At 37.5% G+C, this 19,616-nt stretch overlaps 1 protein-coding gene across 4 annotated transcripts in view; it reads right to left on the reverse strand.

Moving 5' to 3' along the window:
- Positions 1-19,616, reverse strand: part of LOC131426486 (uncharacterized) — a 570,323-nt gene that overhangs the window by 74,012 nt on the left and 476,695 nt on the right. For all 4 annotated transcript variants that reach the window (XM_058589253.1, XM_058589255.1, XM_058589256.1 and 1 more), the window contains one exon: positions 18,683-18,694. In XM_058589253.1, coding sequence (XP_058445236.1) covers positions 18,683-18,694 — 12 coding nt within the window. The remainder of the gene's footprint in view (positions 1-18,682; positions 18,695-19,616) is intronic.

Genomic DNA, 19,616 nt, shown 5'->3' on the forward strand with positions numbered 1-19,616 from the left:
TGTTGTTGTACAAAAAAATTTCTGACCTTTCAAAAGCCATGAGAAAAGTCCAGAAGTGTGGAAAAGTGTCCAAATCAAAAACACTTGTGAAATGTAGCTTCAAAGACACGAAAGAAAATCAGTTTTGCATCTGATTGTACCTGGAGATAAAAAATGGTTTTTTACGAATCCCAAACCATCAACATCCAGTTCGATTTGGCAAAAAGGTTTAATGGGATCAAAAAGGCTCATAAAATCTGGTGAAACTATTAATACTAATCGCTACCGACAACAAATGATCAATTTGAACCATGAATTGATCGAAAAACGACCAGAATGGGCCAGAAAACACTGCAAAATAGTGACATCTCGTGTGTCTATCTGACGTCTCGTGTGTAAACGAGTGACGACCGACTATTGGCCGTCGCAGAATTCTGCCCGCTGTGTTCACCAGACTTGGCCCGTCTCGACTTCCATTTGATTTTCATCGATGGGATACGCAAATGGACTGATAAGGCAGCAAGTCGAAGTCGAAAATTGGGTGTCTGCTTGGTTTGCTTCAAAAGACGAACATTTCTATTGACTTGACATCGATAAATTTCCAGAAAGGTGGTCAAGATGTGTAGAAAGTAATCCCAGTAGATATAAAATCATTTGTTTTTAAATTTCCTTTCGAAACTTACCTCGATTTCAGTGTTCAAGTGGGCAACGCAGCCTAGTTTCCTTAGACAAGAAGTGAACAACTAGTATTTGACTACGGAATTACCAGAGTTACAATCTGGCATCGCTGCCTACTAGCTATACAGTAGGGATGGTACTCGGAAGGCAAAGTATCGATACCTAGGGTATCGGGATACCGAAATTTTGGGAATCGATACAAGGTATCAAAAGGCAATAAAGTATCGATACTTGTAAGTATCAATTGATACTTGCACAGCAATCATTTCAAAATAGTATAGGTGAATGAATTCGCGACTTTTGGTCCATGTCAAAGATTATCCGCACGCCACTTTGTGTTGGAGCCATGATGATATTTTCTCAAAAATGTTCATGTCAAAACCTTTATGTCGATACATGAATACTACACTAAAAGCCAATTCCTATTGCCATTACGACGGTACCGAGGACAGACTGAACGGAAGCACCAGGCTCGCGCATGTATTGGTATGACGTGGACTAGCCGTCGTTGAAATTCGTTCTCGACAATCTCGCGTCCACGTCCACGTCTACGTCATACCAATCCATGCACGAGCCTGGTGCTTCATCGAAGTCGAAGAAAAAAAAGAGAGGTGGGTTGTGTCAGAAACATAACCGGATGGCATACGAATAAAATGAATTCTGGACCTAAATTCTGAAACTCAATTTCGATGCTAGACTATGGAACTGAATTCTGAAACTAAGTCCAAGAATTGAATTCTGAATCTAGATTGTTGAACTGATCACTGAAGCTGAGATCTGTAACTGAATTCGAGACCAGGATTCTTCGAGAGTACGATTCAGGATTCAATTTTCAAAATCGGATCCATAATTCTGCTTCGAAATTGAGTTGTATAATCCAGATCCGGAATATAGTTCAGAAATCTTCAGAATCTAGTCTCTGAATTCAGTTACACTTCTAGAATTGTAAAAGTGAGTTTGGGTCCTAATTCTAGACCAGCATTTTCTAACTGAAACCTGGTTCTGGAAAGCATTTTTGATAAGAATTCTGGAAATAAAGCTGAGTTTTAGATCTGAATTTGATCCAGAGTTTCGGGCTGTAGTTCCAGAACTTGAGGTTCAGAACTCAATTTCCGAATTCTGAACTTGAATTATAAGTCTGAATTCTGGATAGGAGTTTTGCAATTGTATTCTGGTCTGAATCTCAATTTCAAATCCAGAATTATATTTCAAAATTTTCCAAAAAAATCCAAAATTTTCTTTTCTAAATTTTAGCTCCTGAGTCTAGGTCTAGAACGAAGATCTTGATCTATGTTCCAGATTTCGGGTCCATAAACCAGGCTTAGAATAAAATTCTTAAATTTAGTCCAAGTTCCAGAATTCAGGATTTCAATTCTGGCCCTGGATAGAATATTAGAACTGGATTATTAACACTCCTAATACCAAGCTTAAAAAAGTTACGCGAAGCACCAAGCCTCAAAAAAAGTTGGAACGGTAACTTTGAGGTACCATAGCTCAGTTGTTACTTGACCAATTTCGATAAATTTTTCACCCTCGAATTTTGTGAAGTTTGTAGATTATTTTAAGTATATCATTATTGGCAATCTTTTAGGAAAAACTAATGAAAATCTGATTTTTCCCGTTCCAAGTTTTTTTTTCAAGCTCAAAATGTGCCCTATCTGCATTAATGCGGCACCTGCATCGCGAATCGGATATTGAGAACTTCAACTTTACCGAGTCATAACTTTGTTGTTAGTCAACCGATCTTCAAAATTTGTTCACCATTGGAAAGGTACTATTTCCAGAAATAAAATGCACTGAAAAACACGAAAAATAGGGTTATCTACCCAAAGTTATAATGAAAACTGTAGATAGATGACCTAAGAAAAGATGAGACTTTTTACTATGATCGTAAATATCTCGAAATTCAAAGCGATGACCTATATATTTTTATACATCATTCGATTGCTAGTGATACCATCTACAATTTTCGCTCAATTACCATTCCTACACAATCAGAAGAAAACATTGAGAAATCGATAAATTGATAAATATATATGAATTTTTCATTTTTTTTCACATGTTTGTATATAACTCGAAAATTAAAGCGATGACATGTACATTTTTTTGATTCAAAATATTGAAATCATTACCAGAAACAATGTATTGATGATCAAAATTATATATCCGTTCAAAGAATATCAAGAAATTTGGTACAAATACAGAGAATTTGTGTTATTGGGAAAATTTTGCCAAACAACATGAAATCAAAACTTTTAAATTTTATGACATATATTTTTGTATTACTTTAGTTGGAAATTTATTATAAACAAAATTTACAAAAAAACTGAAACTTGGATTTCACTGAAAATTTTAAAATTTTTAGTAAATAACCTAAAACTCTTAAAATATTTTTGTATTGGACAAACGATCCAAACAACTTTTATGCACAACCCAAACGCAGTTGATAACTACCAAAATTCAGATTTTGTTGTAGGTTTGTTGTAGAATCTCAAAAAATAGGTAAAAGATCGGAAATTTTAAAATTTCCGAGTTAAATTGCATTGCACAGTGGTCCGGATCCACAATTTAGGGGGACAAAAACATTTGTGGCTTAACCTTATACTTTAAAGCTATGATATCTTCAAAGCAAATGATCAATGAAAGATAAGCCATATTTTGATGTACATGGTATTAGGGTGGCTCTTATTATTAAGGTGATCCAAAACTTATTTTCCGGATGTATTGAGATAGAGGACTGCATTTTTCGGCAAAACTGTAGATAAACTTATATCGAGCAGCTTTGCTGAGGACATCATAGTAGTATCTGCAACGGTTTTAGTGTTACAGCTATTTTTAAAGAGCAACTTAGGGTGTTCCTCAAAAAATCAGATTTTTTGCTCTAGCATTTATATTTTTCTCTTTTCGTATAGGTATCTTTGAACATCTTTTAGAGTTTGTTAAAACCAATTTTTTAATGACTGGCGTGTTCAGGTAGCGTTTTCTGAACCGAAGTTATGAGCAAAACTAGTTCAAAAACAGGTTATTTTTAAACTGCTATATCTAACATTGAGGAAAACGAAAAAAATCCGTTTCTTGTATTTGACAAAAAATATTTTCGAGCATGTTTATAAAAAAAGGCGGAGGTGATATTTTTTTAAATTTTTTTTTTGAATTATGTTCATACATTGGATTTTTTCATTGAAAAATATTCGTGTCAGTCATTTATTAGCTATATAAGGTATTTTTGTCTTCTAAAGTGTCAAATTAATTCAAGTGCATATTCGGGAAGAAATCGTTCTGCATTCTTCGGGGAATGCAGAATGGTGTCGCTTTTGTAAAATCTCTAACGCCTCTCGGTGGTTGGAGGTTCTATCAACCGTGCATTTTGGCACCTGCAGATCGTTCAGCATCCTTTCGGGGATGCAGGACGACTTATTTCTTTCTGTTTTGTGCTGTTTTCCCACCTCACCCAATTCTCAATTCCCTTCCATGTTCCTTTTATCCTTCCCTTCCCTTCAGGAAGTTGATGAGAAGCTACGCAAGGCACGAATCTCCAAATAACTAGGGGAACATGCCACTTGAGCCAATTAGTTCTGATAACATAGGTGCAGGGTTTCATTCAGTAAAAAGCATTCAAACGAAGAGGTTGTTTTTCGAGACGAAGACAACTGTAAGCTGCAAATAGATTGGTTGGTAGGTGCTAATCGCAAAGGCTTCTGCAAAGCCAATATTCGGGGCGATTCCAGTTTCATAAGTGCCTGAAATAGTGGAACTCACTTCGCTGAGAAAGATGGCCTACCCGATCTGAGAACTGTTTCATTTTGTAGGTTACACTAGTTCATGCACTAGCTTTCATGTTTTCAAAAATCAAACAAAACTGTTTGAAGAATACATTTTTATATGAGAATAAGAGAGATATGAGAAAGGCATCATTACACAACTAGGTGGATAAAAACAAGTTTTACTTAATTTCGTATGATTTTTGTGCTAAATTCGGAATTCTACTTTTTCTAAATTGTTTACTAATAGAAAATTCAAATAATTTTCGAATTCTATACATTCCGAAATAATTCTAAGTTTGTGATATTTAAATTCTAATATTCTATCGATTATAATTGATGTCGTTTAGGATAGCGGAAAATTTAAGATATATTTTTTTGCTCTTAATTGCTAGTAAAACAAAAATCAAGCAATATTTATTTTTAAATTTAGTTGGTTTCTTTGGCCATGGGTTAGTATATGGATTTCGTATAAATTTACGTTCTATTTCTTTTTGTACAAAGCCATTGAAATAATTTAAAATTTCCGTGTTGTCACAAAATTTATTTTATTAATAGAAACAAATTCTACGTCTCTTTGAAACAGATGAAATCAAAACGGATTCCAATATTTTCACTTTGATTTGCAGAAACGTTGGAACGCAATATATATTAGAAATTTTGAAATTTCCGATCTTCTACCGATTTTCTGAGATTTTACGGAAAACCTAAAACAAAAAAACCCAATTTTAGTAGTTAACAATTCCGTTTGGGGTGTGCATAAAAATTGTTTAGATTTTTTGTCCAATACAAAAACATTATTATTTTTAGAGTTTAGGTATATTTACCAAAATTTTTAAGATTTTCAGTGAAATCCAAGTTTCAGTTTTTTTGTAAATTTTGATCATAATAAATTTCCAACTAAAATAATAAAAAAATATATGTCATAAAATTTCAAAGTTTTGATTTGTTTTTTTTTTTTGGCAAAATTTTCCCAATAATAGAAATTCTCTGTATTTGCACCAAATTTCTTGAGATTCTTTGAACGGATATATAATTTTGATCATCAATACATTGTTTCTGGTAATGATTCCAATATTCTGAATCAAAAAAATGTACATGTCATCGCTTTAATTTTTGAGTTATATACAAACATGTGAAAAAAATAGAAAAATTCATATATATTTAAAAATTCATCGATTGTTTAATGTTTTCTTTTGATTGTGAAGGAAAGATAGTTGAGCGAAAATTGTAGCTGGTTTCACTAGCAATCGAATGATGTATAAAAATATATAGGTCATCGCTTTGAATTTCGAGATATTTACGATCATTGTAAAAAGTCTCATCTTTTCTTAGGTCATCTATCTACAGTTTTCATTATAACTTTGGGTAGACAACCCTATTGTTAGTTTTTTTCAGTGCATTTTATTTGTTGAAGTAGTACCTTTCCAATGGTGAACAAATTTTGAAGATCGGTTGACTAACAACAAAGTTATGACTCGGTAAAGTTGAAGTATTCAATATTTTCTATGCGACGTTAATGCCAAAGGAAAGAAAATTGGAAAGCAGATAGGGCATATTAGGCGCGTGAAAAAAACTTGGAACGGGAAAAATCAAATTTTCATTGGTTTTCCTTTGCCAATCGTCTGCTACAAAGTTTTGGAATCAATCTACGAACTTCACAAAATTCGAAGGTATAACATTTATTGAGATTCGTTGAAAAACAGCTGAGCTATGACAGCTCAAAGTTACCGTTCCAACTTTTTTTGAGGCTTGGTATTTGGAGTGTTAAAATGAAAAATAAAATCTAGTCTTGGATTCTTGACCTGGATTCCGATCTGAACTGAATGAAACAACTACGCAGGCTAGAATAAAAGAAGCATCAAATGTTTACCTTTTTCGCTTACCAAATATGAAATTTTAATTTCTAGTTATTTGTGGTTATATTACTGAAAATTTTATCACAAAATGCTGATCATGTCTCCGATGACGTGTAAAAAAATTAGGATGATACTTTGAATAAAACAAGAAATTTTCACGAAAAAACCGCTCTTCCAAAGGGTAAATTTGTAAAAGGCGCCCCATAGTAAAGTAAGACATATTCACGCCAAAAAATGTTCCATCGGTGACGGGTATAGCGTAATGGGCTAGTCAATGTCTTTTACTAAGCCCACCTGGGTTCTATTCTCAACCCCGCACATAGGGTTAGAAAGTTTTTCTGACCCAAAGTGGCGAATGACCTTAAGGTTAAAAACTCTATAATTGAAACAAAAAAAAATATTCCGTAGTAATGGGAATTGACTTCAATCTGTTGCGATACTGTAAGTATCGAGACCTAAAGTATCGATACTAACAGTATCGCTCTGATGTAATATCGATACCAAAAATATTCGATTCTCGAAAGAAAGTATCGATACTTCAAAGTATCGACTCGGTATCGGACATCCCTACTATACAGCCTATCTACCAAAATCGATTACTTCCCGCAGGTCCGACGACGACAAAAAAATAAACGATAACCAATTCATCCGGCTCTGGATCCAATATTAGCAGCCTCGGCCAACTAATATTAGCCTATTTATTCATCCGGGTCGGCTGCGAGGAAGTGAACTCATTTTTCATCGGTCCAAGGTCAGGTCAGTCACATCATCGAACCTTTGGGCGGGCAGCAGTTGGATTGGTGTCTATTTTTAAAACTTTGCCCATTCCGACCCATGCAAAAGCCCAACCATAAGCAAGGAAGCAATCTTCCAATTCCGAATCTCGATGCCGCAACTTCCGAATGAATGCGGAATGAAGCAGGAAAACTTTCTAAACTTCAAGCGAAAACAAGTTAACCTATCGACGGCAAATAAATCACGACCGCACGATGAAATATGTTCCGAAATCGGTTTAATGTCCCGGAATAGGACTCGTCTTCAGGGCAGGGGAGGGCGGAATGGTTCTTCGTCATCCTACCGGCGAAGCGAACAAACAAACAAACAAACGAACGAACGAACGAACGAACGAACGAACATTCCCGGCAAGCAGAGAGAAATCGCTGACACTCGATTCCACCAAATGAATTGGTCCAATTGGGAGGATGTGTCTTCTATCGAGGAACCGCATTGCACCCGTTCCGTCGATGCTGCTGTCGATGACAGGACGCCATTTGTGTGTTTGGCTCCGGAACTGGAACACGATAGTGCGCTGATTTATTCTACTGCTGAACAAACAGCACTCGTGAGGCTGTGAGGCGACGACGATGACGACGACGAATGGCAACCTGGTGCCGAGGGTGCCCGAGTGCCATGCAATGCGTCTATGCAATCTCGTGACTGACTCCCCAGGTTCGTCATTATTGTTCAACTTCGGTAAACAGCGATCAGTCAAGCGAACGGGAACCCGGTTCCCGGTTACGCAAACACCGTGACGAGTCGCGAGAATCGGGATGCCGAATACCGGAAAAATACGGTGAATTGATGGACTTTGTTGCAATGTTTTTTTTTCTGTTCGACTCCCGAGGTTGCCGGTGTTGATTTTTCTGGGCACGCATTGTGCCCTTTCTTTCAACTGAACACAATTCATGGCCTACTTTGTTTGTTTATTCTGCGAAATATACGCGTGGAAAAATGTAACGTGGTCGGAAAATACTTCGAACAAATTTTCAGTTTTGATTTTCAAACAGCTTCTAATAAAGCTAATTATTTCACGTTTCGGCAGCAATGTTTCCTCTTTCAGTTCCGGCTAAGACAAGACCTGACAACTGGGGGGGCTGGTTTTGTTCCATTTTTATCAAAATCAGCCAATCAGGTACTGAAACATTCAGCTGATTTTTACGTGTAAGGGAAATCAAAGCCGCGTTGAATAAAATACAAACATTCAATTTTTCCTTGCGTTTCAAGGTAAAATTTAAATTGTATTTAGTATTTTTTAATTTTATTATAACTGCTATTACTATATAGCTAAAGTATTCCCCTATAGAAAGAATTTACTTTTACATTCTTACTGCTTACACTTGATTTTAGAAACCTAGATTTAATATACTTTCATTGCAAGAGTTGGATTTATAAAGGGACTAATTGGAATTATAAATTGAAACAGTAAAACTTAAGCCGAAAAAATAACAAAAAACATAATTCGAATGCAAGTATAATCACTCGATAAGTTTGAGAGCGAAATCGTTTTGTTGTTTGAGTGAACGGTGATAATTTGACTTCTGCCGCTTGCACATCTCAAACCTGTTGTCTCTGAATGAAATTTCAGAGCATTGCGACAGTAACAATTGCTGCATCCGTCGTGAAGATAGAGATTCACGTTTCTTGAACTCTAAGTAAATTTCGAATCCTAAATTGACCTGGCCTGTTCATTTGGCGCGCTACTTCATTACGCATATGGTTCGAAATAGTGGAGCACATGGATCTAGTAGGCTTAGTAAAATTTGCACACAAAACACAAACTTATCAGCCGCTACCTAATTTTGGGTAGAAGCCTATTAGTGCCATTTCGAAAAAAACATTTTTGAACAAACCGACTTTCTGGGACTAGAAAGTCATCTAAAAAATTTTTTTTGAATGAATTCTCAGGACTTAAAAAAAATTTGATTTTTTTTTTATGCCAAATGTCTTAGATTTACATGAAACGTCAAGAATTTGTGAAATCGAAAACAAAAATTTATTTCAAAGTTCTTGAATTGTTTGAAACGTGGCGATCTGGTGTTATCTCGAAAAGGTTTCATGCGATTATAAGACATTTAACATAGAAATTTTTTTTTCGATTTCAGAAAAATAAGTTTTACTAAGTCTCAGAGTCGATATTTCTAAAAAAAAATTCTTTTCGATATAACACATAATCTTGACGTTTAATGTAATTATAAGACATTCGGCATCGAAAAAAAATTTTTGGATTTCGGAAATCTGAAAATTCAAAATCCCAGAGAATCGATTAAAAAAGAAAATTCGAGATGACACTAGATCTCGACGTTTCGGACAATTCTAATGCATTTAGCATCAAAAAAGTTTGTTCTATGATTTTGGAAATCTAAGTCCCAGAAAGTCGATCTTTAAAACAAAAATGTTTTTCTGGATGACACTACATCTCGACGTTTTATGCAATTCTAGGACTATTACTATTAGGACTATTAGTATCAACAAAAAATTTTGGATTTTGGAAATTTCATGTGACAAATCTGGCACCACTGTAACCGAAACGTAATCCAGCAGTTGAGATATGCTATGTTGAAATAACGAATAGAATTGAAATATTGCTTTAGCGTATTTTTTGTTATTGTAAAATCAACAGCCATCAATTGATGTATTGGTCCATTTTTTTTGCATGGTTTGTTCGCTGATGGTTTGCAATAAAGATATTTCGATTTCTTAGAGATCAAGATGGTAGGTAACAGTTTAGTTTAGACAGAAGTGCACTGAAATCTATGTGATTATTAAAAATTGTTTGTTTTTTTTTTATGATTGAATGTTAAGTCCCTAATTCTTTCGTATTTTTTCAACTGTTTGACTTCCTAGAGCAAGAATCAAGTCTGGTGTGTTTCGTTTCTTACTGAATGTTATTCTACTACATTTTTTCACATTTGGTTGAAGAAGACTTTTGTTACACCAAGTAGAAAAAGAAAGAATTTCTAAAAAGATTTTCATATCGGAAATGTCGTTAACAAACAAGCAAAATAAAAGTGGGCCTCGATGAGATCCCTGAGGGACGGCGGAACAGACGTGAAATACGATCGAATGCTTCACTGAAGTCTGTATAAAGAGCTTCAATGTGATTTCCCTGGTCCAGGTAGCGATCAGGATATAGTGGATAAATTCCAGTTAATTAGCGGAAGTGGAACGTCCTTTAAAAAAATCATGTTGTATGTGAGTAATTCCATTTTTTTTATTTAACTGAACAGCTTGCCATTAACTATCGCTTCAAAGAGCTTCGGACTGCATGAAAGAATGACAAACGTCCGATAGTTACACGTGTCTACTTTTATTTTCTCTTTTGTACTTTTTATGTGGTATTTTTTTTACGATTTGCTCGTTATCGCAAACAAGATACTTTGAATTATTTTGTCGTCTAATTTTCTTCAATGGAACATCTTCAATTATTATATCATATATAAGTGTGTAAAAAAAATCGACAGAAGTTTCGACATTTACTTCGTTTCTAAGGAGTTCTTACCAATCTATTTCTCATAGCTATCATAATTTGCTGAGTGATAATCGAAAATCTCGTCCGACTGAAAATTTTGCGTACTCGACAAGCTGAGTCGAATGGTACATGACAAAGTCGGCTTTCACAGTGAAAAATGGAAAGGTAAAACATGCGAAAGATTCCGAAATGAAGCTCACTGCTACACACAAAGTTAGATTACAACGCGTGTCTTCATAAGTTGCGAGTCAATTACTTTTATCGTTCTTGCGGCAGAAATACGCATTGTTATAGCAAAGTGTTTCGGAAGATAAGTTGAAGCAGTGCAAAAAAGGTCTTTATCTGTAACAACTATATAGAGTTTCTGAAAAACAAAAAAGAAACAGATTTTAGATCGGAGCCTCCCAGGTCCACAGTGTTATATACCATTCGACTCAGCTCGACGAGATAATAAAATATCTGTCTGTGTGTGTTGTGTACATCCTCCTACACTTTTTCTAACCGTTAAATTTGCTCATCAATCTGATGCTCGTTTGAAAACAAGCTACTGTTTGGTCAATGGTCAAATTAAAAAAGAAATTATTCGATTCTCAGTTCTCAGTTAACAAAGAAATTCAACAATCATAATTCCACAGCGTACGAATTAGAACAGTAAAACCAAGGGGAAATCAAGTAAAACAGTTTCCAACAACTGTCACTACCGGCTTCATCACTGCGAATCATGGGGAACCGAATTTTTCCTACCCACACAGTCACCTTTCCATCTCATGGCTCAGCTAATCCGCCCATTCATCCGGGAGCTTATCTCAACTTCCAGCTGACTGCTGAAAATTATTGAATGTACTTTTGATTTTTTTTTCAATTCTAGTTCCGACACGCTTTCACAGTAGCGGTAAAAAGCACCTGCATAGCCCGTGTGTATCCACAGTCGATTCTGTCCCCCCCCCCCCCATGTCAGCGAGAGCAGTCAAGCTGTCACTAAACTAGATTGCTTCCGAATCCTGTGACACAAACTGTCACACGATGATGTCGCTTTTCAGCGGGAACCATTGAGGCAAACCGAGTCAAAGGTTTCATCTAGTTTTTTTTTTTGCTGTATCCTCACCCGCACGTAATCCCACGTAATTTTCTGACAAGTTGTCATTTCTCGCGGTCAGGTGGTGCCTCTGCCGGCGGTAGACCACACGTTGAGAATGTCGGTCTGTGTGTGTGTTTGTCTTCATTCCATTCCGGGGAAGCTTTATGCAGATGCAATCAGACCCACTTCACTTCACTGCTGCACAGGTAGGTAAGGTGAGGGTGGGTGGGTCATCCTTTGCTGAAGGCACCACCACATCAGCCGCCCGGTTTCCAGTCCGGTTATTTTGGCTATTTCCAGCCACTTTGTAAAGTGTCATGTTCATGTGGCAATTTTTCGGCATGATTTATGAGGTAAACTGTAAACGATAAAATATTTGTCAGGGGCAGCAACATATTCATGATTCACGAACACACGAACCCCCTGGAGGGGTGGTGTTTGTATTACGGCATAAAAACGTGTCCTATGAGTCCCTATAAACAACTGGCCTGGGGTTGTTCCGGCACGGTTCAAGGTGTAATACTTGTATCGTTTTTGAATTTAGCTTCGTTCATATATTCGAGCGCCTGATAATTCGATTAAATGCGAATTTGAAAGTAGTTTCAATGAGTTCTAGTTTTTTTTTTTTTCATAAATACGTTTATTTCTTAAGGCAGTTTACATAAGTTTTTCTTCGCCGTAGCATCACTTTTACATAATATTCTTATCCTAATTTAATTCTAACATAGTCACAACGTTTTAAATTTATTACAACATATTCTCTTATAGCTTAAATATCATCTTAGGTAACTCGTCATTAATTATGAAATCTACTCGGAAATATTATTTGAACCAAACTATTAACTTCTATAAATTATAAAATAAGCTGTTATTTTCAGACATTTTGTTGATAATTTCATAAACTGTTTCGAGTTTGTTTGTATCATTACATAATTTTTATTCTAATTTAGCTATTGGTTGAACTCATGGACGCAGCTGGGATCAGAACTAAGTCTTAAAAGGGGCCTTTATTAAATTGAAACTGTGAGTTCTAGTTCGACACGCAAGTTTTTTGTTCCATGAAAAATTGTGATTTCATCACCGTATCATAGCTGGTCGGTTATTGTTGATCTATCTATGATGATTTTTTATTCAAAAACTGATACTCTAAATCAGTGGTTCCCAAACTTTTCTGGTCGAATGCTCATTTTAAATATAATATTCGTGAATTATCATTTTACAGTTAACTCAAAATTTTAATATAAAATAGATAGATCAAATAACAAGTTCTTTAGTTACCGGGAAGTTTTCTGAGTTGTGTATCATCACATCCACAGTAGTTCAGTTGGCAGAACGATTTCCCAGAACGATTCGATTTGTAATTTTCGATTTCGTTTTTTTTTCTTCTATTGAGTCTGTCTTTCGGTTGGGCAATAAAGACTGTCCCAGAAAGTATGGACGCAACCAAAAACCGCTGCCATTTCGCAATGGTTCAGAATCTGTCAATTTTTATGGCTGCGTCCTGTTGTTTACACTCTTCTCTAACCACTTGTGCAGTTGTTTATTCGTTTTCATTAGTTTTTTCGAAATGTGTGGACTTTCAGCAGGACAACATCGAAAAATGGTGTACAAATGGTGCACAGAACGCGGACTGTCACTGAGAAAGATAGCAAAAATGGAAGGAGTAAGTGAAAAAGCTGTGCGAAATGCAATCAGGAAGTTCGGTGAGGATAACACCTTTGAGGATAAACCGAAAACGGGTTGAAATAAAGGTCCTGCTAACCCTCATTTGGATAAACGTATACTGAAGGCGTTCGAGCAAAAAAGGGAGATTTCAGTTCGGGAAGTGGCCAAAAAAAGTGGGCACTTCGAAGTCAAATGTTCTTCGTGTTAAAGAATGTTTGAATCTTCGAACCTATAAGAAGCAGAAACAACCAAAACTTAGTTCGAAACAAGAACCATCGATCAGCCCGAGGGTTCGAAAGCTGTAGAATACGATTCTTGCTGGAAATTTGAACTGCATAATCATGGAAGACGAAACCAACGTGAAACTCGATTACATATCCTTGCCGGGACCACAATATTATACGGTGCGAGAAGGGCAAGTGTTAAACCAGTCCGAGACATCGATTGAAGTCGAAAAATTTTGGTAAGAAAGCTATGGTCTGGCAAGCAATTTGTAGCTGCGGTAAGATTTCGAAACCCTTCATCACCACTGCTTCGATGAACAGCGAAATATACAGCGAGGAATGTTTACAGAAACGACTTCTACCCATGATCCGAAGCCACAAGGATCCTGTTATCTTCTGGCCAGATCTTGCTTCTTGCCACTACTCGAGATCAACGGTAGAATGTCACTTTCGTCCCAAAAGACATGAATCCACCAAATTGCCCACAACTTCGACCAATTGAGGAATTTTTTGGCATTAACGAAGGAACATCTTAGGAAACATGTCTCGGCAGCCGAAACCATTCAACAGTTCGAAAAGGAAAAAAGTGTCGAAGTCTGTACGGAATTTAATGAGGGACGTTCGCAAGAAGGTGCGCCAGCTAGTTTATAATGGCTAAGTAGCAAATGTTGAGAATAATATTCTGTTATTGTAGTCTAATATTATCAGTATATCGAATAAAATTTGAATATCTAACACTTGTGAATTATTTACAGCGAAATCAAAGTGTGTCCATACTTTCTGGGACAATCTTTAGATCTGTATTCTGGTCCTGAACACTGGATCTATGGTTATCGAACAAGGTTTCTGAATCTGAACCTGAATTCTGGACTGAGATTCTTTATCCAGATATGGATGAGCTTGAAGCAGATATCAGTACTTGAACTCGGAACATGGAACTGGATTCTAGACCTGGACCGGGATTGTTCTGGACCAGAGTTTTTTGTTTTCAGAATTTTCAGACAGAGTTTCTGAAACTAAACTTTGAACCTAGACTGTGGACGTGAGTCTTGACTAGTATTTTGCTCTTGGACTGTTAATTTGGACTGGATTCTGGACCTGAGTTGTCTAGTCAATCAATTATAAGCTTGAACTGACTAATTGACAGAGGTTCTAATGATACATAGAACAGGTTTCTGATCCCCAGGGTCCCCGACGAGTTTTCTGGATCTTAATACTGAATCTTGACATAGATTTTGAACCAGAATTCTGCCTAATTTGAATCAGAAATCTGCACTTGGATTCGAATTCTAGACCTGAACATAGTTTCTTAACATGAACTACTGACATATATTTTGAGTCTAAATCTGGAGCAGGATTCTACACCTAGATTCAGGATTTTAAACGGGAGCGGGTCATTTCACCGAAAGTCATTTCGCCGAAAGTCGTTTCGCTTAAAGGGTCATTTCGGGTTTATGCAATTACGTTGATGATTAGTGGTTAATAGCCAACAAGTTTCCTTGGGAGCCCTGTTCTTAGGTTCATGAATCAATCTTTATTCAAGAGTACAAGAATCAATCCCTATTCAATTGTAGGTTAACAAAATAGGCGTTCACGTATTATTATTAATTTGTGTTTATTTGAAATCAATTCCAATTATAGTATTAAGACAATTGCAGGAATCGGTGAAATGACATTCGGCGAAGTGATCAATTCGGCGAAATGTCGTTCGGTGAAATGATCCTTTCAGCGAAATGACTTTCGGCGAAACGGCTTTCGGCGAAATGACCCTGATCGATTTTAAACAAGATTTTTTACTATGAAATTTTGACATGCACCAGAATCGTGAACCTGGAACTAGATCCTGATTTTGGATTCTGAGCCTGAACCGGGAATCAGGAACAGAACTCTGGGCTTGGATTCTAGGTCCAAATTTTGTCCTTTGATTCTGGATCTGAGTTCTGTACCTGCATTCTAGATAAACATTCTAACCTTGGATCTGAACGTTGCCTACAAGATACTCTTCCAAATCCTTTGCCGTCGTCTATCACCGATAGCTAAGGAATTCGTAGGGTCATACCAAGCGGGATTTACTGGAGTCCGCGTCACTACGGATCACATATTCGCGATAAGACAAGTACTCCAGAAGTGTCGTGAATACAACGTACCCACGCATCACCTATTCATTGACTTCAAAGCGGCATACGACACAATCGATCGAGAACAGTTATGGCAGACCATGCACGAATACGGTTTCCCAGATAAACTGACGCGATTGGTAAACGAAACGATGGATAGAGTGATGTGCTACGTCCGAGTATCTGGGGACGCTCTCGAGTCTCTTCGAATCTCGGAGGGAGCTACGGCGAGGTGATGGACTCTCTTGTATCTTGTTCAATATTGCCCTGGATGGTGTGTTTCGAAGAGCGAGGATCGACACGAGTGACAAGATCTTCCAAAAGTCCGTACAGCTTTACGGCTTCGCTGACGATATTGATATTGTGACACGTAATCTTGAGAAGATGATGGAAACATACATCGAACTAAAAGCTGAAGCTGACAGAAGACCAACGCGCCCTTAGTGGTTTCGAAAGAAAGGTACTTAGGATCATCTATGGCGGAGTGCAGATGGAAGACGAAACGTGGAGACGTCGTATGAAACACGAATTGCAAGAGCTGCTAGCAAAAACCAACCATCGTACGGACAGCTAAAATCAGTCATCTACGATGGGCTGGGCATGTCAAAAGGATGTCGAATCTAATCCGACTGGGACAAGAAGAAGAGGGGCGCAGCAAGCAAGGTGGATCGATCAAGGTAAGTAAAGACTGCCCAGAAAGTATGGACGCACTTTGATTTCGCTGTAAATAATTCAAAAGTGTTAGATATTCGATTTTTTTTCGATATACTGATAATATTAGACTACAACAACAGAATATTATTCTCAACATTTGCTACTTAGCCATTGTAGACTAGCTGGCGCACCTTCTTGCGAACGTTCCTCATTAAATTCCGTACAGACTTCTTGGCGACAAGTTTTGACACTTTTCCAATCTTTTTCGAACTGATGAATGGTTTCGGCAGCCGAGACATGTTTCCTAAGATGTGCCTTCGTTAATGCCCAAAATTCCTCAATTGGTCGAAGTTGTGGATAATTTGGTGAATTCATGTCTTCTGGGACGAAAGTGACATTTTTGGTAGTATACCATTCTACCGTTGATTTCGAGTAGTGGCAAGAAGCAAGATCTGGCCAGAAGACAACAGGATCCTTGTGGCTTCGAATCATGGGTAGAAGTCGTTTTTGTAAACATTCCTTGATGATGATTTTGAGATCTGAGTGCAGAATCTGAATTCTGAACCAAAATTCGGGACTTCGATTCTGGACCAGAGTTCTTAGTCTAAACTTGGATACTGAACTTGGTTCCAGATTCTGGACCAAAACTTTTGACAGTTTTTGTTAAACCTAGGATTCTGGAAAATAATTCTCACCCTGGACTTGGACTTTGGTTCTGGGCCAGAATCCAGAGCGAATGACGAAGTTTTGTACCCTGAAACTAGATCCTGAACCTTGACTCTTCACCTAAAATTCTGGACATAGTTTTAGAAAATGAACCTGGATTCCTGAGTGGATATCGGGATCCGAATCCTGGGCCTGAGTTCTAGGTCTGAGGGTTCTAGACTTGAACCTGACAGGGATTCATAGATTTCCGTGACCTGAATTCTAAACATGAACCTGGACTTCAGTTTTGTACATGTACTCTTATCCCAGACCTAGATTCTGAATCTGAATTCCTGGAGAAATGTTGGGTCTAAACCTAAATTCTGATCCGGGAAGTAGGATTCCGGACCACAATTCTGGATTTGAACAAGATTTTGGACACGAATTCTGAAAATTCAACAGGGATCCGAGGCATCCATCCATGATTCAGAATGTGGACCTGGATTTTGATTAACATTCCTGTCTTTTCTGAGAGCCACGTACCACATAGTCTTCTGAACCTCTCACATCTTCAATCATTTTTCTAGTTTTAAAATTTTCTTTTTCAATTCAATTTCTAATATTTTCATGGAAACATAAAGCCATTCATCATATCAAAAATCGATCATCCTGTCGACGCACCGCTTCCGATTGGCCGGAATTAAAACAAAAAGTGCTGACAAAATAGTTGCTGTAAAATTGCAGTGTATTTTGCTTTCACACATTGGCATTGGCATGCGCGAGATGAAGCGGATGAAAAACGGGATAAACCACCCCCTTGTCGCTTCCCACCGGTGGAATCCTGCCCGGAACCAGTAGTAAACATGTTAATGAACTGCATTCGTCGACAGCTGTTGGGCAAAATGCAATACATTGATTCCCATCTGAGCGGCGGGGGTTTCGATCCCGTGATTGATGGAGACTTGGCTTTGGGAAAACCATCCGAATCGATATCCCGATTTCCCGAAGAGGAGCTGTGCTGGTTGAATGCAACGAAACGGAATGCTCAAATGGAAAAATGATTGATGAATAAATTCTTCATGGGCACTTCTCATCCTTCATCCTACATCGGAGCCATCTTGCGAGAAAATCAGTTAAAAATTCTTTCTCAGCACTACTGAGTGTGTGTGTGTGTGTGTGTGATTTTTGCTATCCATCCTAAAACGCATCTGGGTCATGCCGATTTCAACCGAATTGTTTTTTCCATTTTCCATGCCTCCCAAAACGAACGGACATCGAAAAAAAAAACACCGAACAGATCCAGTTCGGAGTGGTTTTATCAACGCTTTAGCCCCGGACTCGTACGACCATCAATACGTACACGAATAACACTGCTCCGTCAATCGAAGAAAATTAAATCGGACGGGCAAATCACCCGAGCGGCACCTTCCACGGAATCCGGGACGGAGCTTTTCCGGCAAGAACGAGCTAAGTTCTGTTTCCTGCGACGAATTGGGAATTGAGCAAAATACAGATTGTGTGTGTGTGTCCACACACACATTTTTGTCCCCATTTTAGCGAAAACGACGATGTTGGCGAGTGTGTCAATTCCGGTGGTTGTCAATAAAAAAACGGAAGAAAGTTTAAAGTGGTGATTTTGTTCTGAGAATCTGCTGGGACGAGTATCGCTTTTCACTGTAAATGTCTTCTCTAACGACCCCTTCCAGATCCAGAAGCAATTCCCGCTGGAAACGACGTCAGTACTTACGCGTTCGCCTTCGAAAGAGCTCTTACCGTTGGGTTGTCCTGAAATGAAACAAACAAATAAAAAAAAAATACAGTTAGCTTAGATCTTCTGACAGGCACAGGCTTATCGGTTGATTATCAGCTGATTTTAGTCTGACACACGGGCATTAAACGCTTATTAATAGATTGGAGCTTTCCGGATCGCAAAGCGCTCGTGGAAAAACGGAAAACAGCGACTTTCGCAGTGGCAATTATCAATTCGTAAACACATCGTCAACGACATTCCGTCGGGGTAAATATTTGATTCCCCATTCCGTTGCTTTTGGGGCCCTTGGGATCATAATAAGCATCGTCGGATCCAATTAATTTTCGCTGTTAATTTCAAGCCCAATTAATTCTGATGATCTAGATTATCTGCATTTGACTACTTTTTATGTTTTTTTTCCTGAGTAAACTTCACGAGTTAGATATATTAGAACCATATTCAGAACTGTTCGAATAGATGTGAAAGCAATACTGTACGGATTGCGGTGCAAATTGTACCTTTAATAGTCATTCAGAAGACTATTGGTCTTCTTTTAAGAAGAAAATCGTTTTTTTCGTTTGGAAAATATTGAACCGAAACGATTGAAGTAATGGTATTTTCCACACGAAAAAAACGATTTTCTTTTTAAAAGAAGACCAATAGTCTTCTGAATGACTATTAAAGGTACAATTTGCACCGCAATCCGTACAGTATTGCTTTCACATCTATTCGAATAGTTCTGAATAGGGTATCCAGGGGGTAAGATTCCAGAAATCATTTTGAGTTGAATAAAAGTTTATTTTTGTAACAAGCCAAAATAGTATCTTGGTAGAAAAGAACTGTTTGAAGAAGCTATGAAATCCTAGTTTCTGTGAAACGCTCGCACTTTGGACTTGATATTCTTCATTAAATTCTGCACAGTTACTCTTGTGACTTTCCTGGTGGCAGCTGTGCAGT

Source organism: Malaya genurostris, chromosome 1 (assembly GCF_030247185.1).
Source record: "Malaya genurostris strain Urasoe2022 chromosome 1, Malgen_1.1, whole genome shotgun sequence".
Lineage (NCBI taxonomy): Eukaryota > Metazoa > Arthropoda > Insecta > Diptera > Culicidae > Malaya > Malaya genurostris.